The 22256-nt window shown below is 47.2% G+C and overlaps 2 protein-coding genes across 4 annotated transcripts in view; both read left to right on the top strand.

Annotated features, from left to right (window-relative positions):
- Window positions 1-8936, top strand: part of VPS45 (vacuolar protein sorting 45 homolog) — a 72874-nt gene extending 63938 nt beyond the window's left edge. Inside the window, exons 15-16 of the mRNA XM_019956516.2 lie at window positions 1721-7615; window positions 8787-8936. Of these exons, the coding sequence (XP_019812075.1) occupies window positions 1721-1808 (88 nt within the window). The 3' untranslated portion in view covers window positions 1809-7615; window positions 8787-8936. The remainder of the gene's footprint in view (window positions 1-1720; window positions 7616-8786) is intronic.
- PLEKHO1 (pleckstrin homology domain containing O1) lies at window positions 7811-17090 on the top strand. Of its 3 annotated transcripts, XM_070785762.1 has the most exons (6): window positions 7811-8100; window positions 8787-8933; window positions 13319-13459; window positions 14354-14458; window positions 14833-14934; window positions 16273-17090. In XM_070785762.1, exons 1-6 carry the CDS (start codon window positions 8071-8073, stop codon window positions 16975-16977), a joined length of 1230 nt encoding a protein of 409 aa, XP_070641863.1. In that variant the 5' UTR covers window positions 7811-8070; the 3' UTR covers window positions 16978-17090. The 3 variants fall into 3 exon arrangements, with proteins under 3 accessions (XP_070641863.1, XP_070641864.1, XP_070641865.1); XM_070785763.1 differs by lacking the exons at window positions 7811-8100; window positions 8787-8933 and having other exon boundaries at window positions 14820-14934; XM_070785764.1 differs by lacking the exons at window positions 7811-8100; window positions 8787-8933; window positions 13319-13459 and having other exon boundaries at window positions 14333-14458; window positions 14820-14934.
- Window positions 17091-22256: the final 5166 nt, after the last annotated feature.

Genomic DNA, 22256 nt, shown 5'->3' with positions numbered 1-22256 from the left:
CAGGATCCTTAAGTACAATTTCAGGAAGGTCACTCCTTTCCTTTGCACATGTAGCACAGTCTCAAGTGAAGCAAAGATCACCTCATAGGTTTTGATAGGGTTTCCCAGCATATTTGTTTCATTCTTACCAAAAGTCACTAATCAAAGACTTCTTGTGTTATCTTTCAAAAAAAAAAAAAAATGCTGCCTCATTTCCTGACACTTATTTTCTGACCTCAAAGTGTCTCCTGGCCAAGTGGCCAGAGCCAGGCTAGACAGAGGTGCCGTTATTAACAGAGGTGTTCAGTGGATGAATAGATGAGTTTAGCTTCTACTCTTTTCCCTCTATTTCACCATTTTCTTCTTTTGCAAAGGAGTTTGGAATTTAAATTCTCTAAGCCTAGAATCTTCCAGGTCTAAAACTGCCACAACAGTGGTAATAATAAGTTACCTGATCATTTCACCAAGCCTCTGCCTGCTACTAGACCTGTATCCTGAGAAGGAGTCCAGCATACTTCTAAGTACTGCCTCCCAAACTCCAGTATTACAGAGAAGGCTTCAGTATACCTTTATTGGGCCCCTACTAAGTGTCAGCCTCTGTGCTAAACCCTGAAGATCTAAGATGAATAAATCTTAGTCCCACCCTAAGTAACTCACAGTCTATTTTGGCATCAATACTGTATGGAGTACCTAATTAATAATAATATGGTACTAAAACAGCTCTAGGACAGAGTGATAATGATGGCGGTGACTAGTTCAGCATGGAGGAGAGTTAGGGAAGGCTTCACAGAAAAGGTGGCCTTTAATCCTCAGCCTTAACGATACAAGGGATTTCATCAGACAAAGGAGGGGTAGTGAATCATTTAAGACTTAGGACATAAGAGCAAAAGCATAAAGGTGTGAAAGCTTAGGACACATTTAGGGAACAATGAATGGTTGGGGACGAAAGGCACATAGGCTGCATAGCTGGTGAGAGATGGAACCAGACAAGTGAGAGTATTGTGTGGATTGGAGAGCTGGATTTGAATCCCAGCTAAGCCACTTCTTAGCTGTTGTGACCTTCTCAAGTCACTTAGTCTCTCATTTTTAAAGTGAGGATAATAGCATAAATACATATTTTTTGTTTATATGTATACACACATATAGCTTAAACCAATTCTCAGAACAAAATAAATACAACAGTTGTTATTAGGCCACATTATAAAGAGCCTTGGATTTTAATTTGTATATGATTCTATAAGCAAAAGAAAGTTTTTAAAGCAGAAGAGGAGAAAGTATACAATAGGATATAACTTGTGTTTAGAAAATTGGTGCCACTTTGGATAGCAGATTGGATAAAGACTAGATGAGAGGCACAATAAAAGTTCGGAGGCAGTTTTAAGAGTATAAGTAAGAGGTACTGATATAATATGGCTCTGAGATTGTACAGCCTTGTCCTTAAAAATTCTGGATTTCAGACTAGAAATTTCAAACTTGAAAAATCCTGCAAGTTTAAAACTAAAAACACAGTGAGAACTCGGGGGAAGTGCAAAAAGGTGCTCTCCCAGTCCAGATGTTTTCATGCTCAACTGCTGCCTCTATTCTGCACCCAGATATCAGACCAGTGCTTCTTGTGTTCTACTCATGATATCCTTTCATCTACGTAGATATTATGAGCAAGATACTCTGTTTTGGAGATGCCTTTTGTTTTTTCTTCTTTTTTTTCTTTTTCCCCTTTGAGTAACTCAAGTCTACTGGTCAGTTTCCTAGAGGAAGTTCTGGCTTCTGGACTGCACAGCCGAAGCAAGGAAAGCTCTCAGGTTACATCAAGGTCAGCAAGCAGAAGATGAAATGGTGATGGAGAGGTGAGCCGAATGGTACAACTTCCCCTCTTGCGTCGCTGCAGGCTTTCTCCACTGACCAGAGGCATGTTGGAGAAGAGCCTTGGGTTTTGTGCTTGTTGTTATAACCCACATCCAGGTAGCCTGCTGATTCCTGAACTGTTGGCACAGACACCAAGACTCCCGGTGATGAGTTGAGAATAAGTCTGAGCCCATTCCACTCCACTTTTCTCATGGTTTCTTTATCAAATAAATAAGTGTATTCCTTAATTAGCAGATTGGGATTGACTTATATACACTACTATGTATAAAATAGATAACTAATGAGGACCTACTGTATACAGCTATAGCACGGGGAGCTCTCCTCCATTCTCTGTGGTGACCTAAATGGGAAAGAAACTAAAAACGAAGGGATATAATGTATACATATAGCTGACTGACTGCTGTACAGCAGAAACTAACACAACATTGTAAAGGGACTATACTTCAATAAAAATTAATTTTTTTAAATAGCTCATGAACTCATAATTTAGGCAAACTGAATAGTAAGAACAAAAGTATGTATGTACAGATGTTTACAGTATTTGGAGTTGATTAACAAAATTAAACCATTTGTATCAGTTCAAAAAAATGTATTCCTTGTATTTGATAGCACAATCACTTCAGTTTCTGATGAATTTTGTTGGGCTCTTACTTGAGTACAGGATTAGAGCTTAAAGGAGTTTTAAAAAGTAAAAATTAGATGCATATACTACAGACTCTCTTCTCTTGACCCCTTTTATTTTTCATTAACGTCACATTTCTACACAAATCATTTCTGAAAACTCATATTTCTATAAGAACCATCCAAAAATTGTTTGTCCCTAAATTGCAGTTTTCTGTGGTACTGAGAAACCATGTATGAAGACAATAAAAGTCCATTTTATGAAAAGATACAAGTGATTTGTTTTTGTTTCTTTGGGGTTAATAACTATTTATGGGAATTTATGAGATGAGGCATGAGCTGGCTGTACACCAAACAGAGAGAAGGCATGGCCTGTACCCAAAGGATAGGTAAAGTATGTCAAGGCAAATAATATATTCTGGTGTCAATTTCACTTCTGTTGAAAGCAGTGGAAATTGATAATGTCATTAATACCAGGAAATTATGGTATGCTCAAATCCTACCACAGTCCTTTCCTGGTGCTTGGCATAAAATTTTTAAACCTTCCTTTTATGTTGATAAATTTTCTGTAGCATCAGATAGCCTAGGCTCAAATCTGTGTCACAGTTATGTGGCTTTGGGAATGTTATTAAGTCTCTTGGTGGTTCAGTTTCCTCATCTATTAATACAAAAAGAGAGTAATTCAATTCCTCCTTATAGGACTGTAAGGACTAAATAAGATGAGAGGATACATAGAAAGCACTTAGAACAATGTCTGATACATAGTAAACCACCCAGTGAAATTTGACTTATAGTATAAATAATATGGATTCTGTCTCCAAGTTGGGGATACAGAATCACTACACAAAATGACTGAATTTCTGTCATCCTCCCACTACATTAATCAGCAGTTTAAGAAGTAGGAGGGAAGAGCCTAAGGGTCATTGGACCCATCTCCCCCTTCTCCGCTCAGCTCTCGGCCATTGTTTCACCATACACTCATGAGAAGCCCCTAAGGCTTTTGTCCATATTACAGCTAAGGGCTAAGATCTAATAAGTTCTGTTCTCTTTTATTTTTAAATAATAATAAGTAAGGCAGCCTTACTTTTAAGGCTAGGGGAGACAAGTTTTAAATGCAGCATTTTACAAGTTACATAGTTTTTTCAAATAGAAACCTCCTTTTTCCAAACAGGATTACCTGTGCTTGCCTTTCTCTTGGCAAGATAACTCTGGAATAAGAACACTTTTCTAATATCGTTCTCTTCATTATTCACCTGCTTCCATCGTGCCTGCTCAGCTAGCAATATTAAATCTAGGGACACATGTGCACCCATGGCTGATTCATGTCGATGTATGGCAAAAACCACCACAATATTGTAAAGTAATTACCCTCCAATTAAAATAAGTAATAAAAAAAAAAAATTCTAGGGACTTCCCTGGCAGTCCAGTCAGTGGTTAAGCCTCTGTGCTTCCACTCCAGGGGGCCCTGGTCAGGGAACTAAGATCCCACACACATGCCTCAAGGTACAGCCAAAAAAAGGGGAAAATTTTAGTCTTAAGAAATGAGCCCTACCTTCAAGGTGTTTTATACCAGAAGATGGCATTTCTTCATTTATTAAGGATCAAAGATTCATATTTTTATTTAAGATTTATAGAGCTGATAATATTATTACTGGCCCTTTCTTTTTTTCCCTTTAAACACATCATAAAAAAAAAAACTCTTTTGGCCACATCACATGGCATGTGGGATCTTAGTTCTGGGACCAGGAATCAAACCTGTGCTTCCTGCATTGGAAGCTTGGAGACTTAACCACTGGACTGCTGGAGAAATCTCTAAAAACATTTTAATTAAGGTCTCATATGCTTTTAATGACCTCCCTTCTAGGAGATTGAAATGCCCTAGTCAAAACCTCTAAGTCCCATTCATTCTACAAAAGCGAAGATGCTTGAATTTAGCTAAACAACTGTTTGGCTAACAGTTTCTGGCCTGTGAATGTGCAGGTAGCAATTCACAATCCTTACCACTAACGGCTCCCTTCTTCCTCTTTTAAGTGAAGTTACTTATAAAGTAGCCAATTTAAGAACAAAGCTACTGACAGTTGGGTCTTACCATGGCAGTGCAGTTAGGGAAGTAACCCACCATAAGTACCCCCAGTATCTTATCTCCACCAAAGAAGGAAATTGGGGTATTTTGAGTTATTTTTGTGGTTTGTGTGTGTGGTAGTGTCAAGCTCACTGAGGAGACTGTGCTATGAAAATGAGAAAAAGAACCCATAAGTTCCTACCCTGAGATTTCTTACTTAAAGATTGGTCTTTGGAAACAGTCCCAATTCATAGATCCCAATTCAGGTGCCACAACGTGGTTCGCCTGGTGGAGAGAAGTAAAGCCTAAAGAACAGGCCAGGGGAGGAGCGTGGCTTAGGGAAAGAGGGATGAGGAACCGGACAAAAGCAGACAAGCGAGGGGGGGTAGGGCAGGATGATAACATGAGGGAGTGTAGCCGTACAGGTTAATGAAGAAAGAAAAGCCAGAAATTTATGTAACAGCTTCAGGAGCAAATAGACAGGGAAGGTTCTCCAGCCCACAAGCATCTGTTCTGGAATCTGAAAATTACTTAGGAGAGTTTGGATATTTTAGCAGTCCCCCTGCCTGATGTTCCACAAAGCTCCAGCTCCTTGCCGACACAGCACAGCAGACTCTATTAACTTGCATGCAGGATGTACTCAAGTATTTGCTGACTAAAGGAAGATGAGGCAGGTCATGAATTAATTTTTTTTTTCCCCATAAACAAGAACCTATTTAAAAGTCCAAACCACTCCTGTCTCCCTGGGCCAGCAAGCTTTCAAAACATCAAGCAGGGTAGTTTTCTCACTAGTATATTGGGACATTTTCCTTCCTCACTTATGAAGATACCTTGGGTTTTCTCATTCTTTTTTAAATCACTTTTAAATAGTTGTTGTTGTTCAGTAAGTTCTGTCTGACTCTTTACAACCCCGTGGACTGCAGCACTCTAGGCTCCTCTGTCCTTCACTGTCTCCAGGGGTTTGCCCAAATTCATGTCCATTGAGTTGGTGATGCTATCTAACCATCTTATACTCTGTCACCTCCTATTCCTCTTGCCCTCAATCTTTCCCAGCATCAGGGTCTTTTCCAATGAGTTGGCTCTTTGCATCAGATGGCCCAAACATTAGAGCTTCACCATTGGTCCTTCCCGTGAATACTCATGGTTGACTTCCCATAGGATTGACTGGTTTGATCTCCTTGCCGTCCAAGGGACTCTCAAGAGTCTTCTTCAGCACCACAATTTGAAAGCATCAATTCTTCAGCACTCAGCCTTCTTTATGGTCCAGTTCTCACATCTGTACATGACTACTGGAAACACCATAGTTTTGACTATACACACCTTTGTTGCCAAAGTGATGTCTCTACTTTTTAATATGCTACCTAGGTTTGTCATAGCTTTCCTTCCAAGAAGCAAGCATCTTTTAATTTCATGGCTGCAGTCACCTTTCCACAGTGATTTTGGAGCCCCCCAAAATAAAATGTCATTGCTTCCACTTTTCCCCCTTCTATTTGCCACAGAGAGTGGAAAACAGAGATGGTGAGAAGGGGACTGTGTATGTGTTAGGCTTTGTGGAGTCAGAAAACCTGGATTCTAATCTAGTTAGCCAGTAACTTGCTGTGTTAACTTGGGCAAGTCGGTTGACGTGCCATGCCCTGTTTCCTCATTTTCCAAGGGGGAATAATATTTATTCTTCATTTCCAAGTGGAAATAATATTTATACCTCACAAGGTGGCACTAAAGATTTAAAGAAACTATATATGAGAGCGTTTTGAAAGGATACATTTCTGTATCAGTCTAAAATAGAGGAATAAATTACTATGTAAATGAGAAGAGGTTAAGAGGAATATTGTTGGATTAGGGAGAAAGGAGGAGCTAGAAAAAAAAAAGAGAAGACCCCCTCCTTCATTTGACAGATACCAGAGAAAGCCAAGACCACTTCACTCCTCAATTTGACCAACATTTTTTTTAACCTTGAGACATCTCCGAAAAAGAGGTTCTTCCTTTCCTCTGCTCCTCTGTGCCAGGGATTTTTATTCATTTGGAAGTTTCTGTGTGCCTGCCATATGCCAGGCAGTGTGTTCGTTAGCTCATTATTATTTAGTAATTAGCCCTAGAGGGCAATACTGTATTTTGAAAGGACTTTCATGGGTCATCTCATGTATTCCCCTATCTTTCCTATTGGTGGAACTGGCAGTCAGTTCCTACAGAGGAACTGAGGCCCAGAGAAATTCAGTGACTTGACCAAAGGCCACAGAGCAGTGATGAAACCAGTACCCAAACTAGGTTCCCTCTCCTCTTCCCATTAAATGTGTACTGAGGGGAAAAAGGAAGTCACCAAGATGTTGGTGTGTGGGCTCGGAGGCAGATTCGGCTTAGGAGTGATCAGCAGTTTCCTCCAGCCAGGGCCTCCTCTGGGCATTGTGGTAGACAGGGTAGAATTTTTACACGTCAGTGCACTAGGGAGAGACACCAGATAGCAGGATGTTTAAGCCTTACCTGGTGCTTATAAAAAAAGCCACTTAGTCTAACAGATCAGGGCTTTGGAGACAAGAATTCTATTCCTTCCAGTACTTACAATGTGTCTGCAAATTCTGTATCTCACTTTTCTCTCTATGCAACGGAGATCATAATATCTACCTCATACATAGGGTGATTCTCCCGAGGCTCAAATAAGGCCTAATAATTTGTAAACTGGAAGAAATGTGTATTAACATTAAGTTCTTCAGCGGAGAGCCCCCACACATCGGTACCCTCCGAAGCATAAAACTTTTCCCCAACAGTTGACCTGCCCAGACCACTACTCCACCACCTAGGGCGTGTGAATTCCGGATGCCAGTCCTGGGTAACACGCCCTCCCAGCTCACGCTCTTGTTTTTGTTTGGGGTTTGGGAGGGAGAAGATCTCGATCTAGGTTATCCCCGGTCTTTATGAACCTGCCTGTCTCTCCATCGCCCGCTCCATCGGCCCCTGCCGGCTCCCTCGGCAGGTCGGCCCGGGCGGTCTTCTCAGGCTCCACCTCTCGCTCCGGCCGTCAGTGCGAGTCTGGGTGCCCCCGCCGCCCCAGACGCCGTTCCCCGGCGGGGTGTAGGTCTGTCTTCTTCACCCTCAGTGAGTCAGAAACAAAGGAGGGTGTGGGGGGAGCACACTCTCTCCGGCTCGGCGATTCGCCCTTTATTCTGAACTCGCAACGTCAGCGGGCGGGTGGATGGAGCTGCAGGGCGCGGGCTGGGCCGCCCACATCGCGCCGGGCCGGGGGAGCGGCCGGGCCGGGCCGGGCCGGGCTGGCGGGCGGCGGGGGCGCGCTCGGGGGACCGGGCCGCGTGGGCGCCGGGATGGAGGGCGCCGAGGGGCGGGGAGCAGGCGTGCGTGTGTGTGCGAGCGCGAGGGAGGCCGGCCTTTAGTGTAACCGGAGCTACAAAGAAGGGGAGAGTCCGGGAGAGGGAGGGAGGAGCGGCGGCGGCGCCGGGGGCCTCTGCGCACCCTCCCCGTGGGCAGGAGCCCCCTGGAAGCGGCCTCGGCCCCCGACGCGGGGCCGCCCCTCGGCGCCCGCCCGGCAGCCCGGAATGATGAAGAAGAACAATTCCACCAAGAGGGTGAGTACGTCCGCCCGCCCCGTGGCCGCCGCTGACTTTGTGCCCCGAGGACCCCGGCCCCGTCGGACCCGCGGGCGACCGGCTTGGGGGCCGGGGACACCCCGCCCTAGCCCCGGGCCGACCACCCCGCCCGGCCTGGTCTCCGGTCCCCTTAGCTTCGGCCTCGGTGCGCCGGGCCCGCGACGAGGAACCGCGGGGGCTTTTGTTTGTTTACTTGGGCCGGGGGTTAACTTGGCTGAGTTTCTACCCCGACCCCCGGCCTCGCCTTCCCCGGGCGGCGGGCGGCCGCTGGCCGCTGGCACCAAGCTCTGCAGCGGCGAGAAGACAATGAGAAATAAAATGCCGTAAACCCCGGCGCGGCGTGGAGGGGAGCTGGGGGAGGGGGCGGGGGACCCGGCGGAGCCCCGAAGGCCACCCCTCGGCTCCAGCCCGGCCCTCACCCCTGGCACGGGCAATTCCAGTTGTTTATTTGGAAGACGGGGGAGGGGAGCGATAGGGACGCGAGTTCCTTGGAGTGAAAGGCTTTGAAGAAGTGGGGAGCAAACGCGGGGCTCCCCGACTCCAGCTACGGCGGGGCGGACGCGGGCAGGGGACCGGGGACTCGGGAGGGCGCGGGGGACGGAACGCGAGGAGGAAAAAGCTGCAACCACCTAACCGTGCGATTCTCATCTGACTCTCGGGGGCAGGGGCCTCAGGATGGAAACCATCAGTGTGCACCGCCTGAGAAGGTCGGCTGGGTCCGGAAATTCTGCGGGAAAGGGATTTTCAGGGAGATTTGGAAAAACCGCTACGTGGTGCTGAAAGGGGACCAGCTCTACATCTCTGAAAAGGAGGTAGGTGCCCTTGCCGAGAACTACCCAGTTTTCTCATAGTCCTGGCCTGTTCTCTCCGAAGGGGTCTTATATGTACTTCTCGTCTCCCCCTTACCTCACTCCTCATTTTGTTCCGAAAGCGAGTTCAGCGGTCCGGTTGGTCTTTACCCCCATCTTATCTGCAGAGAAAGGTCGCCCTTCAGTGAGAAGACCCGAGTTAGAAGTTGCATCTTATTTAAAGATTTTCCTTTGAAAATACCTTTCTGATAGCCATGATAACTCCCTCCCAAGATGTCCCCAAAACTCTTAAGTGTCCCCTACTGTCCCCTATCCTGGCCTCAAGCTGACCGTAGGATTCTTTTTTCTTTGCTGTTGCTGCTGAAACACCCTGTTCAGCTTATTCTTCCCTCCTTCCTGCCCCGCCAGCCCAGCTAGCCTCCCCTTTCCTGTCTCTCACAGAGACATATGCAAGTCATATCAGTAGTACAGCTGCTCCAAATCACAGAAAACACACATACCATCCAGAGGCAGTCTCACGTAACCTCAGGTAGAGTATTTCTAAGTGGCAGTTATTTCTCTTGAAGCCAGTGTCCTTAATTAACATGTTCTCTGTTCCCCACCCCCACTCCACTTAAAAACAAAGAAGCAAGGAACTCATTCTCCATTCCTTCCTATCCAACACCCCCCACCAATTATATCAGAAGGGAGAGTGGAGTTTTGAACCCCTGCATGTCTCTGTGTCTTTGGGTCTATAGTTAAAATGAAAACAGTCCACGTTGGGTCAGAACCTGAGACCACATATTGAATCCAAACTCTTCTCTGTTTTATCCCTAATTCTTGGACTCAATAACACAGGAATGTGGAGAAACTGAAATTGCCCCTCCGTGGGTTAGAAGTCATTCCAATCCCTATCTCTGTGACTATGTCAGCATTGCCTAGGAGACTGTCCTGAGTTCCCCTGGTAGGATGGCCCTCCCCTGCCTGGTGAGGGTGAGTTCCCTCACCAGGGGCTAACTGGGAAGTCCTCCCTGAGTTCTAACCTCTTCTGCTTTCTGCTTAGACTATATTTAGGTAAATAAATCCTTTTATGGTATTGAAACAAGACACACACGCAGTCCTGGAGAAAGTATTCATCTTGAACAGAACATCTACCGAAGCAGCTAAGAAAGAACTAAGCTATGCCAGGGCCAAAGAGATCCCTCTTAAGGGTATTTAAACCTTGCTGTTTACACTAAGCTGAGAACTTGGTGTTGGAGTGAAGTGAGAAAACACTTTGACAGGAGAATTTATCTTTAAGGGTCACCTCTACCCCCAAATCCTACCCAAGTTTTCCCCCCCCCCCCACAATTTGCTGACTTTCTGGTGTGTTTTTTTTTTTTTTTTTTTTTTCTTTTTTAAAGCAAGTGTCCATGTGTATCTCCTGTCTTCCCTGAACTTCATAATGGCAGGAAACTCTAGTGAGCAATCAGGGAGAACTTCCCACACGTCAGTGGGGAAAACATGAGATCAGGGAAAGGGTGGAAGGAACAAGACATTTTTTTTATTTGTAGCAATCTAAAAAACAGTCTGGGGATGAAAGAGTGTGACGGACCCTTATTTGTGGAGGAAGGGGTACTGAGACAGGGGAAAGAATGGAATGACTTCCGCCTAGGATGTCTGGTGTCCTGTGAGTCAGGAACATCTGACCAGTCATGGGGCCAACTGCCCACTGTAGAGGAAGGCATAGGAAGAGGGAACAAGCCTATTGGTATTACTCTTCTTTGCAGCCAGTTTCCATGCTTCAAAGGCCTAGACTAAAGGTGAAACTGATCAAGGATGTAGGCTGTATTCTGTCCCCTTCCTGAAAGCTCCAGAGCCAATAGAATTAAAGAGTTTTTAAAAATGTACTATAATATCTGTAATTTACATGTTAATGCAAGGAAATCCCTAACCCTCTGTCTTAGAATTTGCACCAGTCTTTTTCCTGCAACTGCCTCAACCAAAGAAATCCTTCTGTATTTGTTGTTAATAACTGTTCTCCTCATTCTCAGTCAAAGGGCACCTTTTGACCATGGGGCTGATGTACAGGAACAGAAACTAGACCTTCAGGAGACCTCATGGTAGAGGAAATTGAGTTCAGGGCATCTTTTTTGGCAAGCATAGGAAAAATTCCTTTCTGTAGCCTAAGGACAAAGAATCAGGGGAAAGGAAGGGTTGACCTTGCTGGGTGGTAATTATAAATGAGACTGTATGAATTAGATGGAGGGAAAAAAAATACAGTGGGGAACTAGGGGCCTGGAGCTGTCCATCTTCCCCGGGCACTGTCTCACTGCTTGTCTTACCCTGTCTCCTACCCCTGCCCTATGCAGGGCTGACCTCTGTCAGTGTCTCCTGCTCCCCAGAGCTGCTTATCAGTCATGTCCAAGCCAGAATACCTCCCTTCCCTTCCCTCCCTTCCCTTCCCTTCCCCTCCCCTCCCCTCCCCTCCCCTAAGGAAAACAGAAACAAGTAACTCTCTTCCCCTGGCTACGTACACACACCCAGCACTTTCCTCTCCAAGATTTCTGGCCTCTGCTGATAGTCTCAGCTCTGAGGAAGGAGGGGGAGAGGAGTGATGCACCACCCTGCATCCATGCTCCCATGTTTCTGGGAATTGTTCTGGGACACCCCTTACCAGCATCTTGTCCACTTCCACCCACAATCCTTCAAGGCCCCTGTCACTTCCTAGCCCAAAGCCAGGATGGGGAGAGGCCTGGAGGAGCCACAGCGTGTTGAAACAAACAAAGGTGGGTGTATGAGCGGCCATTCACCTGAATGGGCCTGTGTCCCCTGGGTCCAGCGGCAAGTCAGAAGGATGGGCAGACACAAGAGCAGAGATGGGTTGGGGGATGGAAGAGAGAGCCAGGCAGATAGATGAAGTCACCTCCATGCTCACAGTTCCTATGTCAGAACTTGTGAAGTGGGGACTCTTTTGTGAAATAATTCCAGTCAGGGAGGGTAGATACCATCCAAGGAACATATGACGCTACTTCTGTCTGTTTAGTTTTAACAAGTGCTGGTGGTTGTCGTCTCTCATCCCAAGAAGACATGAACAGGCTCATTCCCCAGGGTCTTCTGACCTCAGGTGCACTTAGTAGCAGAGGGTGAAAGGGTTTTCTAATCACAGACTCCTCCGTCTGGACCAGTGACAAAGTCTTCTCTCCTCTTGTAAGCCAGATCAGAGGGCCAGAGCCATGGGAACACCTCAGGGGAGAAGAGGAAAATCCCTGAGGGGTTTAAAACAGACCTTGGCAGAAATTTAATGGAATTTGCTTTGTGGCGCTCACTTTGTGGGGTCAGAGGATATAGACAGAGTTGTGGTCTTTCATTAGACATTCAGCAAGAGAGTTAAGAGCCAAATGGTGGATAAAGCTGCTAAGGATGGAGCCGGTTGCAGGATAGATTCTACAAGCAGGAAGGGCTCAGTTCAGACACAAGGAGGAACTTCCTGACTAAAAGGGCTCAAACTGGAATCATGGGAAGAGGTAGCAGAACACTCTTCTCAAGTAGTCCTCCAGGGAGGGTATAAATGTCTCTGCCTAGAGCGCAGTGGAGTGACTTCAGTGGCTTCTCAATCCTGCAGGAGCTACATTGGGTTGTCATGGTACCTTGGAAGGAATAAGGTGTGGTAGGAACTATAGGTGTATTTTTCACCCTATCTGAACAAACCGAACACAGGGGTGGCTGTCCCTGTGGTGCTGCTGCTGCTGCTGCTAAGTCGCTTCAGTTGTGTCTGACTCTTAGCGACCTCATGGACTGCAGCCTACCAGGCTCCTCCGTCCATGGGATTTTCCAGGCAAGAGTACTGGAGTGGGGTGCCATTGCCTTCTCCACCCTGTGGTGCTAAAGCTCCTGAAATGAAGGAGATAGATGAGTCTCATCATAATAGAATATATTTAAGGAAGGAGCTAAATGAGGGTAAGAAAGCATCAACATACACGTAAGAAAGGGGAGGCTGGAGGCAGCCCTCCATTCTCTCCAGAAATCCCCTAATGTTGGCTCTGCCTTTATCTTCTCTGGACAATCAAGGGCCATCCAGGTCTGCTTACTTCAGAATGGTAGGATTAAAGTATGAGCCCTGTTATGGTGTCCTTTGAAGGACACAGTAGGAGTCATAATGAAGAGACCTACTGGGGTTCTAGAAACAGTAGCTTGACTGAGGGGAGTTGTGAGAGGAGTTTAAATGGAAACCCATGCAAGGAATCAGGACTTGGGGTCCCCCCCAACTATCAGGCCTCTGTGACCCTTGGGTAGGACAGCCTTTTCCTATCCTGTCATCCATCCCTTCTCAGGCTTCTTCTGGTTCTCAGACAGGTCTAAACTAACAATTTGGGAGAAGGGACTAAGTAATTTTAATCGTTATCACCTCACCTCCAATCCTCCCCTAGGTAAAAGATGAGAAAAACATTCAAGAGGTGTTTGACCTGAGTGACTATGAGAAGTGTGAAGAGCTCCGGAAATCCAAGAGCAGGAGCAAGAAGAATCATAGCAAGTTCACTCTTGCCCACACCAAACAGCCCGGGAACACGGTATGCTCCTCCTGCCACCTTGGCCCTGGAACGCGGACCGGGTCAGGGGTGTGGAGGCCAGAGGAGAACACCTTCCCCTTTGGGATCTCTCTCAGCTCTCTGACTCAGAGGCCCTGAATTACTGCTCTCCTACCAGCTTTTATTATTTAATCTGAGAATATGGTGGCCATTTCCTTCCTGGCAGGCCAGACTTTAAACTGTCCAGCCGCAAAAATCATCCGTCTCTCTCTGTGTCTCTGTCAGATACACACACACACACCCCTCTTGGGAAGCAGCCACTTTACACACACACATACACAGCCCTCTTGGGAAGCAGCCACTTTACACACACACACACACACACCCCTCTTGGGAAGCAGCCACTTTACACACACACACACACACACCCCTCTTGGGAAGCAGCCACTTTACACACACACACACCCTCTTGGGAAGCAGCCACTTTACACACACACAGACACACACACACACTCTTGGTAAGCAGCCACTTTACACACACACACACCTCCCTCTTGGGAAGCAGCCACTTTTCCCTGTTCCATGGTAGGTGGTTGAAATTCTGAACCATTCCTGTCACATTCTATTTCTTCAAACATTTAAAGATCTTTATATTAGTACCTGTCCTTCACCAAACCTCTTCTAATTATCTAGTGCTGTGTTAATATCCAGTACCCTTCTGAGCTCCTCCTCGGTCATTTCTAAAACAGTCTCCAAGCAAGGGCATTTTGCAGGAATAGAGGATGATTTCCTTAAGTTACAGGTGACTCCAGAAGTAGAATCTCTCTCCTTCCAAGAGCTGGGTCTAAGAGAATGAAGTTTAACTTCTCATTTCTTCACTGTCAAGGTGAGGCCAACTCTGTAAAAACCCTGACTGAAACGCGAATCTTCTCACAGGCACCTAACCTGATCTTCCTGGCAGTGAGTCCGGAAGAGAAGGAATCATGGATCAATGCCCTCAACTCCGCCATCACCCGAGCCAAGAACCGCGTCTTGGATGAGGTTAGGGGGGTAATTGTGGGGAGGTGGACGCTGAGCCACAGGGAGCTGGGTGGCCCGTTACAGAGGGAAGAGGGTGGCGCGGGCCGTTTGCTGCCCCCCCCACCAGCTCCGCTGCATTATCTCCTTTGGAAAGCCCTGCTCTCCTCCTAGCTTCCAAGTCTTTTCTGCCAGCTCCTGTTTCCCCGCTTTCTGACGCGTGAGCAAGCCTAAGAAGCCCCTTCATGTCCCATAAATCCTTGCCCTTGGATTTGCTCAGGAGCAGTTCCTGAGCTGGGGGTTATTTCCCAGGCCAGGCGTGTTCAGGCCTCAGGGGAAGCTGGTCTGGGACTAGGAGTCTCTGAATAGCACCCATGACTCACAGTTCGGCTCTTCAGGTCACCGTTGAGGAGGACAGCTATCTCGCCCACCCAACTCGAGACAGGGCAAAAATCCAGCACTCCCGCCGCCCTCCGACTCGGGGACACCTAATGGCTGTGGTATGTAAGATTTTTAGAAAGTAAAAATTGCTGAAGGGCTAACTCCATGTCAGTTCATCTCAGACGGGACTGTATCTTAGCCCACCAGAGGCATTTGTGTACCAAGGTCAAAAGCTAGGAAAGTCCCTTCACCCTGTTCCCTTTCTCGATTCTTCCAAACCAAAAATATTTAGTACCTACTGTGAATTTGAAAGATGTGCCCTCAATAAGGGCTTCCAGTTGGTCCTAGTGGTAAGGAACCCACCTGCCAATGCAGAAGATATGGGTTTGATACCTGGGTCTGGAAGATCCTCTGGAGGAGGGTATGGCAGCCCACTCCAGTGTTCTTGCCTGGAGAATCCCATGGACAGAGGAGCCTGCACGGCTACAGTCCATGGGGTCGCAAAGAGTCAGACATGACTGAAGCGACTTAGCACACACGGATGCCTAATAGATTTAGCGTCCTTTGAGGAGAATGAGATACACTCACAAGGAAAGTGAGAAATAGAAGAGATGAATACTACGAGGCAATGTAAACTGATGTCTGGTGGCTAGCTATCCTGACAGGTAAGAGCATTACATATTGCAGGCATTTAGGGGAGCAAGGATTTTCTTTCACTTGTCCGAGCTCAAAGTCTCTAGGGAATGAGGCACTCAGGTATAGTAGAAAGAGTGAGGGCTTTGCAATCAGACAAAGCTGGGTTGGAATCAGCTTTGCTGAAGCTGCCCACCTCCAGCTGTAAAGTGGGGCATAATCGTGCCCATGTGAAGGGCTGCTGTGAGGAATGATTGAAATAACATGTGTATCAATACATGTGAGGTGTTGAATAACTTTTTTAAAGTATTACTTTTTTATCTTTTAAAAAATTACAGTATTTTACCCTGTAAAAAATTACAGTATTCTGGAAATAGAACAAGTTTTATCTAAAGGCAAGGGGTTCTGAGGTCCAAATAGCAGAGGGGGTTGAGATGTGTGGCTCAGAGGATACAGAAGAGAAGAAAAGTTGCCCTGCCATGCAAGGCATCCTGTGTGTGTCAGACCCAGTTGATGCTGCGAGTCCACAACACGGAAGGAGAAGACACTGTAAGGGGAAGCGCGTGGTAAAGTGGAAAATATGGGCAACCAGAGAAATTACTTTAAATCACAGAAGAATGAAAGAATTAAGTTCAAATCACCATCAAAGGAATAAGAAAGAGCAAACAAAGTCAGAGGGCTCTGTCAGGAGTGGGGACTTCTCATTCAGGGAAGGCACATTGAGGAGGGAAATGACCACAGCTTGCTTCTCTCTCAGGCAGTCAGTCCTGAAATGCCCATGGATGACAGTCTACCCCCTTCCTTCCTGCCCTCTCCCTCTCCAGGCTTCAACCTCTACCTCGGATGGGATGCTGACTTTGGACCTGATCCAGGAGGAAGACCCTTCCCCTGAGGAGCCAACCTCCTGTGCTGAGAGCTTCCGGGTCGACCTGGATAAGTCTGTGGCCCAGCTAGCAGGCAGCCGGCGGAGAGCAGACTCAGACCGTATTCAGCCCTCCTCGGACCGGGCAAGTGGCCTTCCCCGACTTTGGGAAAAGCCAGACAAAGGGGCCACCTACACCCCACAGGCACCCAAGAAGTTGACCGCCACAGAAAAAAGCCGTTGTGCCTCCCTGGAGGAGATCTTGTCTCAGCGGGACGCTGTGCCAGCCCACACCCTCCAACGACAGGCCGAGGACCCCCCAACCCCCATCCCACACGCCCCGGGGCAGCTGTCCCGGATCCAGGACCTGGTAGCCAGGAAACTGGAGAAGACTCAGGAGCTGCTGGCAGAGGTTCAGGGACTGGGAGATGGGAAGCGAAAGGCCAAGGAGCCCCCTCGGTCTCCTCCCGATTCTGAGTCAGAGCAGCTGCTGCTGGAGACGGAGCGGCTGCTGGGAGAGGCATCATCGAATTGGAGCCAAGCGAAGAGGGTGCTGCAGGAGGTCAGGGAGCTGAGGGACCTGTACAGACAGATGGACCTGCAGACCCCTGACTCCCACCTCAGACAGACCACCCAGCACAGTCAGTACCGGAAGAGCCTGATGTGAAGGCCGGTGCCAGAGTCTGGAACTCGTGGGGGTGGACAGATTCTTATCTCCCAAGTGTTGCAGGATAAAAGCTTTTTTATTTACCTCAGTCAAAAAAGAAAAACACAATCGAATTTGTTGCTCTTGCTGCTGCCTGACCCTCCTACAGCCCTCATTTCCCAACCTCCTTTCCTTCCTTCCCCTCTGTCTCTGAGCCCTAAAGCCTCAGGTATGAGGAGCAGGTGAACCCTACAGCAATATTAAGAAGCTTTCACCTGGATGAAGAGAGGGTCATGAAGGCTCAGTTTGGCCATTTGACCCACACACACCCTCTGAGGTGTGGTGAGGAATAACCTGCTGCTCCCAACCATGTGTTTGGCGCCTAAGTTTAGAGGGGGAGGGGAGGGGGCCTCTCATGTCCCATTCCAAGTTTTCAGTCTGAGGGTGAAATTTCAGCTGCTCAACTCCAGAGCCAGTGCCACCTGTCCACACACACAGAAGTGAAGTTTATCCCAGCCCCAAGGAAGATTTGTGCAATTAAAATCCACCCTGGCCCTCACCAGGCACTGGCTTCTCATGCCTAGCAGCCTCTGATTGAGATCAAGCTGCCCAGCTTTCTTAATATGAGGTGTTTCTTCCCTTCATCTCTCACACCCTTCCCGATTCAGAGATACAACCCTGGACGGAGGGGACAGCTTTGGATTTGGCTGGGGGCGCCTAGCACAGGAGAACCAGGGATAGTCAACCCGACAGAAAACCAAACTAAAAAAGAAACTGACTTGTGATGCATAGGATGAAGGGGAAAACCAAATATGTGCCTGGGTTCCTCTTTCGGCCAAGCTTGGGTTTCCTGTAGCCTCTCCCTCTCCTTCCTCAAACCTCGCTTCCAATATTAATCAAGCCCCAGCTTTAGAAAAACATCTTTACACTCACACCACCATCCTCCCGACCACCTTTGGAGTCGCCAGGCTCCCCTGCATCCTTGACTGTGGGGAGCCTTTTTGATTGCTTCTTTCCTCTGAAGTTTCTAAGATCAAGTTAATAACAGTGATAGTGTCAAGAGATGAGTCATAAAGGCCAGATAGGAATGATTTTTGGAAAGAAGGGGACAGATAGCCCCCTGAATTAAATGAAGGGTTAAAAAAACCCTTTGAAGTACAGTTGACACTTGAAAAATACAAGGGTTAATCCACCTTTAACTTAACAGCCATACCCGTGGTTCCTCTGCATCTGAGGAGTCAAGCGACTACAAGCTGTGCTGTAGTATTTGTTGAAAACCTGCATGTACGTGGACCTGTGCAGTTCAAACTTGGTCAAAGGTTGGTCAAGGGTCAACTGCAGACCACTTGTTAGCTTCTTTATCCTCTTCCCTAGATTTCCTCTAACCTCTAGGAGCCAAAACCTGGAGCTCCCCTAAGGGTGAGAGGGAGGAAGGGGAGAAAATGGGAACAAACTAGACATCTTAGCCACAAGACTGCCCTCATGTGACACTCAGGAGGATGGGTAGGAGGGAAACAACACCCTTTGGGCAAGACCCTCAGTTGCCGTTCTTGCTCTGACTTTACTCCTTAACCCAACATAAGCAAGATGGTGGAACCTAAGTTGAACATCTGTAGGAAAGAGAGATTCTCACACTCTTTTGGTCCCCACCATTCACAGTCATGAAGAATTTTCCTAGATCTATCCTGCCGTTCCATAATTACATGCATCTTTGAGTGAGGAGAGTACGCCAGGGTGCCACCTACATGTTACTCCCAGAGTCTCGTGGGGTAGGAGGGGAGGGACCTGGGTCTCCAGACTTCTGTCCTCCAACCAAGCTTCACTCACCTAAACTCCAAGAACGGTCAGCAGAGATACCCGTTGTCACAAATAGTCTAGGTTAAAATGGTATTTACTTCCTTTATAGAAGTCTGCATCTTTCTATAAGTTTATTTTACTAGCATTTTCCCTTTTTTTATCTTTGTTGTTCCCACATAATGAAGAAAAAGACAAAAGCAGGAGTGACATATATATCCCAAATGCCAATTATCTGTTGTCTCCCAGGGGAGCTTGAGGATGGAGGGAGACACTGGAGAGGAGGAGGATGGTGAGGGGGAGCATAAAAGAAAGACCAGGAACCAGGAAACAGAACTGGCCATGGGACTCCTGGGCTCTTCAGGCACCAAAACCAGGCCGCAAGGTGGTAGTAAAATGAGGCCAGCTTTGGAACCAGACAGATGTGGGTTCAAACTCTGACTTTTTAGTTATGAGGCCCTGGGCAAGGCACAAGCTCTCCAAGTGTCAGTTTTCTCATCTGCAAAATGGAAGCGTAGAGATGTATGGCAAATGCCTGCTGATTGGTGAATAGCAGCTGTGGCAGCTGCTGCTATGATTAGTTTGCCTCATTGGCTTGTTAACCATAGCTCAGCTGGTGGGAGCACAGTCTGAATGAGGCTTAGAGGATGAGCTTACTGTCACTGCATCCTGGTACACAAGCTGATCCAGTTCGTGGACTGTGTGTGCCCACAGGCCTTTCTTCAAGGAGAGAATGCCAGGTACTGTGCTAAAGGCTACAGATAGAAAGGTGGGCTGAGGAGAGCTGGAGCTCCTGGCTTCAAAAATTTCAGAGCTTAGCACAAAGCCAGGCTTCCCACTAGAAAAACATCTTAGAGTATACCCTGTTGGTGGGCTGCTCCTGTGATGTCAAAGTATGAGCAGGAGGGCCGCGGCTTAAGGATAACAATGCTGGAACTCTAGCTTTCCCCTCCTCCCAGATCCCTCTTCCCTCACTCCATCACTCCAGTTTCTTTACCTGCAATATTTCCCTTACTTCTTCCCAGTCACATGTTTTGGGGTAAATGGGTGGATTGAGCAGGGGATGTGGGGCAACCTGCTTACAATATAGTTGCTGACATTTTTCAGGATGTGTGTTTTTCTTCCTCCTTCCCTCTCTTCCAACATCTTTGTTATATTCTTTTCTTCCACAAATGAACTGGAAAAGGGAGAATCTTTTGGGAGGCCCCAGGCGAGGAGATGAGGAGATCCAGGACAGAGTTGAAATGGGGTGAGGGACAGAGGCAGGTAAAGAACTAAATGTCGTTTCCTATTTCAGTGACATTTTCCTCAACTTTTCCTGTTCTTCTCCCATTAAATTGTTAAGTAGAGGTTTGGGGAACAGAACTACAGTCCTGATCTGCCTCCATTAGGAAGAATATCTGAGGTGTTGACCTGGAAAGCTGATGAATTAATTTGCATGCTATTTCCACAGCAGAGCTGTAGGTTGTTTAGGGCGAAAAGAAGAGGAGGAGGGAAAAACAGCAAATTTCTCTACCCCGGGTCCAGCCTTCACAAGCCATGCCATGCTGACCCTAGGGAAATAGCTACCCTCTGCCAGCCCCTCTGCAACAGTAAACTGTACCTCATTCCCCACAAAACAACAGTCCCAGGGAATTTCTCCCCTCTTTAAACCTTACGGGCAAGGGGACCCAGCCCATTTTGCACCCCTTGAAGAAGCTGGGCTACAGCCCCCTTCCCTTCACACTCCCTCCCCTTGCTGGGTTCGTTCCTTTTTCTGCTTTCTTCCTACCTCCCAGTCTCCCAACAACAGCAGCCAATCCCCAGCCTGCTCTAGAGCCACACCATATATGGAGAGATTGGAAAGAAACCCGAGTAAATGCGGGAGGGAACACACCACACACACACACACAGACACACACACACACATAGGCGTGCACCCCTAAGAGCTTGAGCGCCTCTCTGCATGCGACGCTGTGTCTGTCTGTGTGTATGACACAAGTCCCACCATTCCCTGCCCCAGCTCATCCCACCCACGAAACAAGGAACCTGTTTGCTATTCCCCGCCTTTATTCATGCCCCCTGAGATCATCAATCCAACCAGTTGCCTGTGACCCAGATTCTCTGCACTAATTACAATCCTAACGAGAGCTAACAAACACCCAACTTAGCGCAGCTGAGACCCTCGAGGTCAATTAGTACAGCCCAGCTCACAGCTCAGGAAATGAGATGGAGCCAGAAACTCTTGAGGGAGCCTCGCCCCAACCCCAACCCCAGCCTGAGCTTTCTTGAAAGCAGGCTTGGGGAGAATGCAAAAATTAGCAAAACCAGTTTAAAAATAAGTTCTTGGAGAGTTAACGAGTGTGGAGAGAACTACGTGAAGGTTGGGGAGCAATTGGAGAATACAGATTCCCGGTTTCTCCTAAGTTATCAGGATGGAGAGGTTGATATAGCTGCAGAAACAAGGGACATAAGGGAGTTTTCATTTTCATAAAGAGAATATGGAGAAGAGTAACTCAGAGAAGAGCAGGCAACAGAGAACCCTTGATCTGCAAAACAGCCTCCAACTCATTCCCTCCTCCTCTTTGCTTTCTCCTTTGGACAAGCTGGATTTATCTCCCCTGTCTTTCCTGCTGGTTTGGAATAGCTCTGAAGTCACCTTTTTCTTTCAAAAATACTAGATTCAATCTCATTCTTGCTAGTAAAATCATGACAGCAAACAGCCCCTTCTCCCAAGAAACACAAAAAAATCTAAAATAAGGGTAATCAGTTTTGGTTGAACAAAGTGATGTCAGATATCTTGATGAAGTGAAAGTCACTCAGTCGTGTCCAGCTGTGTGCGACCCCATGGACTAATAGTCCATGGAATTCTCCAGGCCAGAATACTGGAGTGGGTAGCCTTTCTCTTCTCCAGGGGATCTTCCCAACCCAGGGATCGAACTCATGTCTCCCACACTGCAGGCGGATTCTTTACCAGCTGAGCCACAAGGGAAGATATCTTGGGATGATGTCTAAACTACTATCTTCTGGATGAAGAATGAGAGGAAGTGGTCAGAGGTGGTAACAATAGGAATATGGTTGCTTTTGCAAATTGCTCCTGCTGCTGCTGCTAAGTCACTTCAGTCGTGTCCAACTCTGTGCAACCCCATAGACAGCAGCCCATAAGGCTCCCCCATCCCTGGGATTCTCCAGGCAAGAACACTGGAGTGGGTTGCCACTTCCTTCTCCAGTGCATGAAAGTGAAAATTGAAAGTGAAGTCGCTCAGTTGTGTCCAACTCCTAGCGACCCCATGGACTGCAGCCCACCAGGCTCCTCCGTCCATTACCTGGCAGCAAATGCAGAACAGCAAAAAAAAAAAAAAAAAAAGATTGAGCAGAGCATCATGGATGGCTTGTTCCCCATTTTCCTGGGTTCCTTTCTTTAAGTGACAAGGCAGTGGAATGATTTCCTGTCCTACATCCTCTTCGTGCAAGCCAGTCATCCTAACCTCATCCCTAATGCCTAGGCTCTGGCAGGAAGAAGGAGA

Source organism: Bos indicus, chromosome 3 (genome assembly GCF_029378745.1).
Source record: "Bos indicus isolate NIAB-ARS_2022 breed Sahiwal x Tharparkar chromosome 3, NIAB-ARS_B.indTharparkar_mat_pri_1.0, whole genome shotgun sequence".
Lineage (NCBI taxonomy): Eukaryota > Metazoa > Chordata > Mammalia > Artiodactyla > Bovidae > Bos > Bos indicus.
The sequence above is the reverse complement of the archived record's forward strand: the minus strand, read 5'-3'. Positions and strand labels throughout refer to the sequence as shown.